This window comes from Brassica oleracea, chromosome C4 (genome assembly GCF_000695525.1).
Source record: "Brassica oleracea var. oleracea cultivar TO1000 chromosome C4, BOL, whole genome shotgun sequence".
Classification (NCBI taxonomy): Eukaryota; Viridiplantae; Streptophyta; class Magnoliopsida; order Brassicales; family Brassicaceae; genus Brassica; species Brassica oleracea.
Window position 1 is genome coordinate 17,830,502 of NC_027751.1, and position 7,873 is coordinate 17,838,374.

The 7,873-nt window shown below is 37.9% G+C and overlaps 1 protein-coding gene and 1 pseudogene across 1 annotated transcript; one reads left to right on the top strand and one right to left on the bottom strand.

The window, feature by feature from the left end:
- Positions 1 to 783, bottom strand: part of LOC106338292 — an 8,198-nt pseudogene extending 7,415 nt beyond the window's left edge.
- Positions 784 to 3,184: 2,401 nt separating this feature from the next.
- On the top strand, positions 3,185 to 4,706 carry LOC106338293. The gene is made up of 4 exons (XM_013777308.1): positions 3,185 to 3,283; positions 3,573 to 3,813; positions 3,898 to 4,035; positions 4,635 to 4,706. Exons 1-4 carry the CDS (start codon positions 3,192 to 3,194, stop codon positions 4,704 to 4,706), a joined length of 543 nt encoding a protein of 180 aa, XP_013632762.1. The 5' UTR covers positions 3,185 to 3,191.
- The last annotated feature ends 3,167 nt before the right edge of the window (positions 4,707 to 7,873 follow it).

Below are 7,873 nucleotides of genomic sequence, written 5' to 3' on the forward strand. Positions count from 1 at the left end.
TGTTTTTTTAGGAGGAAAGGGTGGTAGAGTCCTATACAAACATTGTTCCCAGTTTGTCGATCGATATTTACCGTAGTGGGTCGATCGACGTTGGTTCCTTCTTGTCGATCGATTTCTACATCTTCTTCCAACTCCTCTTCTTCCTCCTCTAGGTCGATGGCTGCTTCCTCGGTATTGGACCGCTCTTTCTCTCGAGGTGTTTCTGATTCGGGATTCGGGCTATCGAGGATTCTTGGTCGTGACCCATTTTCGCCGGTTTTCTCAGTTTCAGCACGTTTTTCTGCGTTGTTGATCTCTATTGTGCTTGGGATGAGGCATTTTCCGCTCCTAGTAACACATCATTAACTTGACGTTTCGGATTTGCGTCAGTCCGCCCAAGGAGACGTCATGTCTCCCTTTTGATGGTGGTCACATTTTCCACGACTTGACCATCCAGTCTCTTAAAGTGTCGAACTTCCTCATTAGCTCACTGTAGATTATGTCTATCTTTCTGTTCAGATCAGTGGTCATTTTACGATTTCCCGTGAAAGCTTGGTTTAATCTAAATTTCGCTCTGCCTCGGCGTGATCCAACAGTAGCATCGTAATTTTGGGTAAAGCTATCGGGGTTAGGGATAGGGTAACTATCTTTTAAGGTTGGGATATCTACGAAATCTACTTGTTGTTCTAATTCAGAAAGGGTATCATCGTCAATTTGGTAAATTCCAAATTGGTTTTGTCCCTCTAGAGCAGAATGAAGCGAATCTAGAGATTCTTTGATTTTGGCTAAAGGTGGCCCATCCATTGAGTCAACTCTCCTTCATCGCTCTACATCCATCATTTCGTAGGATCTACCTGTAGCTACATTCTTGATCAAACGCTTTGCCTCTTCAGGGTTCCTGGTACTGAAGCTCCCTTCACTGGCTGTGTCAATCGTGATTTGGTAGTGCAAGTTAATACCTTCGTAAAAGGTATTAATGAGTTGTGGTTCTGAATAACCATGGTGGGGATATTCAAGTTGGTAGCTCTTGAATCTCTCCCATTCGATAATTACATTTTAAGTCTTTGGCCGCCTGTTAGGCTATTTATTAGGATTTTGTATCATTTTAGAGGCAGGCTTGCGTAGAGACCTTTTAGACCTAATTTGGAGGAAGCAAGAGGCCACCATTGAAAGGAGAGAGCTTAGGATTGGAGAGATAGATCAATACTGCAAAACAGAGAAGATCTTGAACTCCCTTGCTTTCACTTATTATGTTGCTTACTTTTATTGTTTATTTTAATTAAGTATTATTCAGACCATCATAACTATGTGTTTCATGAATATGTCTGAGTAGTCCTTACTGTTAGATTTAGGTTTCTCAATAGGTTGATAAATGTATTACTGACACAAATAATTGTTAGGGTGTTTAAAAATATAGTTCTTCATCTAGTTGTGCTTAAAGCTAAGTTTAGGATTGATTACCCTTTAAACTTAGATCTTAGGATTAATTGAGATCAAGCCATTGCTTGACTCAATACCTGAAAATAAACTAGTATGATCTAACTAACTAGATACAGACGAGAGTTGATCTGGTGAGTTAGAGAATATAAATCAAACCTGTTCGTAAAGCTTTCTGGAAGAAGCATCGATCGACGCAGCGATAGCCCTGTCGATCGATATTTTGAAAGGTGTATCGATCGATATTCGTAACGAATCATCGATCGACACTTTCTCGTGATTAACATACGAGAGTTGAAATCCGAGATCCAGATTAGACAATCAGATTGATTATATCTTAGTTTGAATTCAAGAACAATTAATATCAATAAATCCCTAAAAACCCAATTTAAGTTTTACTTGTCATACCTGAATCTAGCTATTCTCCCAACTGTTAACAACCTCAAAACAAATCAATCGAGCAATAAACTTGCTCACAAATCCATTTACTGCTTTAAAACTTATAAACCAATTAATCTAGATTAATTTCAAGCCAATAATCTATTGTGTAATCCTAGAGTCTCCGTGGATTCGATCCCTAAGTACTACATCTGAACCTCTTATTTGAGAGAGTAATTCACTCCTTAGGGTAATTTGAGTGATATCAACACTCCTGACTCCATCGACAGCTGAAACCTTTGATATCCGACAATACAGAGTTGCTATTGAAGCATCTAAAAGTTTTCCCTCTTTTCCTACTGACACAAGAACTTAAAGATGGAAGATATGGATTTCGGCCAGATATCGATCGACGAAACGACAACAATATCGAGCGACAAGTCGACGGCAAAATCGATCGACGTCGCACATCATACATCGATCGACGACACCCCGCCGGAAGCAGGTAAGTTTTCTCTTACCTATAATGCTAATGAGGGAGTAGTCCTAGGAGAACCTAAAGGTCAACTAAGCAATGCAATTAACTCAATCATGAATGAACAGGGGACTGCAATCCCTGTTAAAATTAATTCGATCTCAAAAAGAGATCATGAAATAAAATTGCCTCTGCAAGACTACTTAAACCTTTGGAGGACCTATTCCAATAGGTCCGCCATTAAATTACCAAAAAATTTGTATATTCCCGACATGGTTGCTTCTCTCGGGCAGGTGATGCATGTTCCTCCTTGCCATCTCATTTTAGTATTTGTGCTCTCTTCCTCACTTTCATGGGCTTGAACATTGTGGTCAATGAATTTTCAATTGATTTGGATTCATTTGAGATATCAATACGTTTGTTCACGATTGGCGTTGTGATTCCATTTTTTCACAGGGATTGGGGAGTAGTTTGATATAATATCGATGTGTGACAGTAACAATGGTTGCGGCTGGTATCAACATGGGTGAAGGAGACCCAGAGATCAGAATGGGTATGTTGATTTGATTTTGATCTGTAGAAACCGATCATGAATCACAGTCTCTCTAAAGCGTTGGTTGACTAATGGATGGTGTAGATGGTCTTCTTCGTTGATCACCTATCAATCATTATCTGTACCTGATGTTACGGGATTGCTACCGTATTATCTTTATAAAAGAGATTTGAGAATTTTTTTAATTGTGTAGATTACAAAACTGCATCAGGTGTTAGGAGTTCTCTTGGTCATCATTGAAAAAGTCAATGTAAAATTAAACATAGGCAAATCTCCAAAATAGCACATTTCTAAGTTTATATCACAAAAATAGCACTCAAAAACTAAAATGACCAAAATAGCATTTTATCGGGTGGGAAAATACGAAGGATGGCGGTTTCGAAGAAATGGGCATCGACAATCTCCGTCGTCGCTTCATCTCTGTTTGCATTCATCATCGTCTTCCAGATTCCTCTCTTCCGGTAAACACATTTCTTCACGACCGTTCCTCTCTTTTTCTCTTTCATTTAACGGACTCAGAAAATGGCTTTGCGGCATTAGGGTTTCTCTGTTGAACATTGTACTTTGGTGAAATCGAGGCTTGACAGAAATTAAATTTATATATAATAGGGGGAAATGGATTAGAGCAAAACCTTGTTACAATGCACCGAGTCTTTTTTTTTGTTTTGTTTCATTTTCTAATTTTGAATTTGCGCTTTGTGTTTCTGAGCGACCATCTTCTCTCTCTATCTGTGTTGGTCGGATTTGCAGAGTAGCGTGCAGGAACAAGACCTGCGAATCACCACTGGAGGTTATATCCTCTCAGTTGGTTGGAAGCGAATTCGTTCCTCCACCACTTGTCAAGACTCTCCTTTATCCTGGTGCCACTGCCATGTCCCTTCTCCGTGGCTCTCCACTCCCAAGCTACCACAACTTGTTCCACTTTTACCATTTCGACCAGCTCAGTAGACCCTCCTCCTCTCTTTCAACCGATGATATCCGCCATCTAGAGGTTTGCTTTAGACCTTTCTGTCTCCATCCAACACAATCTCATTTAGTTCATATACCAACTAATCTGCTTCTTGTTCTTGCGCAGGTGTTTGCTGGGTGCTGTTTATGTCTGCTAGGTGCTTTACTCAGCATCATCAAACCCAGAAGACTAACCTTCATTGGCACGCTCTTGATCTATTGGGGTCTTCTCAGAGACATTCTCCTATTCAACTCCTCTGCTCGTGTCTGTCCGATAAGATTAACTTTATCCCAAGAGATATTTTGTATCAAATATATATAAATATGCATATGATGATTGTAACAAAGATTCCAATGCCGCAAAGTACAATGTTCAACAGAGAAACCCTAATGCCGCAAAGCCATTTTCTGAGTCCGTTAAATGAAAGAGAAAAAGAGAGGAACGGTCGTGAAGAAATGTGTTTACCGGAAGAGAGGAATCTGGAAGACGATGATGAATGCAAACAGAGATGAAGCGACGACGGAGATTGTCGATGCCCATTTCTTCGAAACCGCCATCCTTCGTATTTTCCCATCTTTTGATAAAGAGAAAAGCTTTACGTCGACTATCAAATTATCTTTTTCAGGAATACTTTACTGACTTTAAAGATTTACTCAAATGTTTATAATGTACCAGAGTCTAGCTTACCATTAGATTGTTAATATTCCCTTAGGAGATGGATCTATGAGACGTGGTCAGGCCCATGAGGTTAATGGGGAGAAATCAATTGGCCAGGTTAATGGTTCTTATGTTTTACTCTAATTATATGTCTGGTTGAACACGGGTTAATGTGCCTTCTAATGTTAATCCTAATTTGGTTGCAGGTAGAGGAGTTCCCAAAGGTTAACATAACGGAAACTACATGTTTGATTGTTCTCAATCATTCACCATGGTAGAACAGCTATGATTACCCTCAATGGAAGGTGAAACCATGAGAATCATATATGAGCACACATACAAGAGGTCAGTAAGAACACAAAACTTTAGCTTAAAATGTTTCCTTTAAAACCATAGATTATGACAACTTTTTGAGCTTCTGTGAAACCATGTACACATATCAAACATAGCAAACACCGTGGTTAATGGCATTTCCAGTCCACTAAAAGATCAAGCTTCTCATGTCTATATCACCATTGGTGATGGAGGAAACATTGAAGGATTGGCTACTAAGTATGCTATATAATAAATGACTTATGATCATTGCAAACAACCTTTTTGATTAGATTTTAGATGTGTGTTATGATTTCCGCAGAATGACTGATACCACTCAAATTACCCTAATGAGTGATTTATACTCTCTCAAATAAGAGGTCGAGTTGTAGTACTTAGGGATCGAATTCACAGGGAGCTAGGGAACCTAAGAAATCTAATATGATTTGTTAAGCAACATAGTTTTAGAGATTTAAATGTAAATTGCAGTTTAATATTGAACAAGTGTTTGTTCAATATGATTGGTTGAGGTTTTGGTACTTAAAAAGAAAATAGTTAGACTTAGGGTTTTTATTCAGGAAAATTGAGATTATAATCCTACAGATGCCTAATTAGTTGCATGCATGATAATGTAAAGCTCAACTACTGATCAACAAGTCAATCAGTTCTCACATGTTTCAACTTGTCTATTAACTAGATCTAATGATCTCAACTCTCGTTATGTTGATCAACAGAAAGTGTCGATCGATAATCATATAGGGATATTGATCGATACACCTTCTGCTCCGTCGATCGATTATTCAAGTATGATATCAATCGCGCTCTAGTCAAGCTTTATGTGCGGGTTGAATAATAGCTTACTAAGCTCACTAGATCAGCTCTCGCCTTGCTCATAGCAAGAACCATAGTTCAATTAGAATGTTTTCAAGATGAGAATGAAGCTCTCATTTTTATCAATCAATCCTAGGGCAAGTTCTAGGTAGCTAATCTAGACACAGGAATTAATGAACAATCATAATGATGATTATCACAACTCAGCAATCTATAATTGAGGCTATTCCCTCCTAACCTATTTAAACCCTAAAATCTAACAATGGAACTACTCAACAAGAGAACTACTCAGACATGGCTAAGCAATTCATTACAATAGTTAAGTATAAAAACTTCATATATATATGAAATAGATATCAATGGAGTTCTAACCACAAATTATAACTTTGGATCTTCTCTCCTATCTATCAATAAAACAATGAAACACAAAGAAAGCACACATTGCCTCAAACATGGCGGCAAAGCTTATATAATTAGGGTAAAACTCGTCAGGGGTAATCTTGTAAAATTGTAAAGACTTGGGCTTCAAGTCGGTTGTGACCAAACGGGCTTTCTGCGCGCTTCGCTGTCGATCGATACACAGATGTGAGTATTGATCGATTATTCATCTCCAATATCGATCGATGGTCGAGCACGATGGTCATATCGGGTGCTTGCTCCAAATATCTCCAAAATGCTCCAAAATCATCACCTATCTCCAAAACATTACTGATCTTATAAATATAATAAATAGACTCTATAATAATATAAATATTAGTAAAAACCTCTATAGACTATGGATGAAAACGGGTCAAATCCATAGTCAATCACCAACTGATACTATCATTCAATGCAGAGTCAAAACAAACAGGCAGTCTCTCTGAAAGAGGTTTAAAACAGCAGGAACTCACATGATTTAAAACTTAGAATCATCACCTCTACCATATTGCAATCCACATCTAAGAAGTCCTAATCACAAAAGCACATTATACCATATCCTAGCATAGCAACCAAATTCGTCTAGCCAACAACTTAGCAAATCTTGTCTTTTATTCCCCTCTACCAACCTCATTTCTTAGCATAAATAAAAGTGCAGGCTTTACCTTGAGAGCATCGATCACAAGATGCAAGGATTTTCAAACAAGTACCTGGACCTTCAGGTAAACATTAGTTCCTATCCTCTCTCTCTACTAATTTTCTCTGTTGGTCAAAGTTTGTTTATATGCAAGATCATTGACTAAGATTGGACAGGCTTCCATGAATCAAGCCTTAATGGCGGTTGCCACCAAGTCATGTTCACTTCTTTTTGACCTATATCCTGGGATTATTTGTGAAGCAAGCCTTAATGGTTTTAGCCACCAAGTCCTGTTCTAATCATTTTCCTATGAAATTCTTATGAAGCAAGCCTTAATGGTTGTAGCCACCAAGTCCTGTTCGAATTTCTTCCTAATAAATCTCTATATATATATATTATAAATTTTTTTTTTATTATTCTATAATTCGAAAATAGAGAGAGAAAGGGTGATAAATCTATATACACAAGGCAGTACCTTCCAGACTTGTTTGAAGAATTCGATCCCATGCATACCACGCCCCAAGACAAGCAGTTGTGTCAAGTTTAGTGTTGGAGGTCAGCTTTGGTTCCTTCAAAACAATCTCAGCAAGAGTGGATAGTTGACATGTTGATCCACTTTAGTATCTTTAGTACTATCTGCAATCAATAAGTCTAGAATTGTGCTAAAGAGTTGTTAGATATCTAGCAAAATATAAAAGTTCATAATCCCCTTCTTGACTCAATAATGACTTAATTTTGAAAATATTTTAATAAGACTAATAAGTAAATAAATATCAGTAAACTTCCCCCCAGACTTAAACTACACTGTCCTTAGTGTATACTCAGTCGGAGTTATGGTCAGAAATAAATCATAAGGACTCAATGTAACAAGTAAGAACGATATACCAGACCGGAATGAATGTCGACCGATGTAAGGATGTCGATGTCGGTCGACGCAGGTAAGGCCATGTCGATTGATGTCGACAATTTCGCGTCGGTCGATACTCATGGCAATCGTCTACTCGGTTCTTTTTTTTATATATTTTTATGACCTGCAATAATTAAAAACCAACATAAATAGTATATTAATAAAAACTTAATGAATATTACCTAATAGTGGGTTGCCTCCCACTCAGCGCTTTGTTATAGTCATTTAGCTTGACTTTGGATGTGATTTGGCTAGTAGTGTTGAGAACTGGGACTTGTTGGAAAACAAGTATCCATCTCCTATTTGCGCTTGTTGAACCATGTACCAGTGAAGTCTCTCAT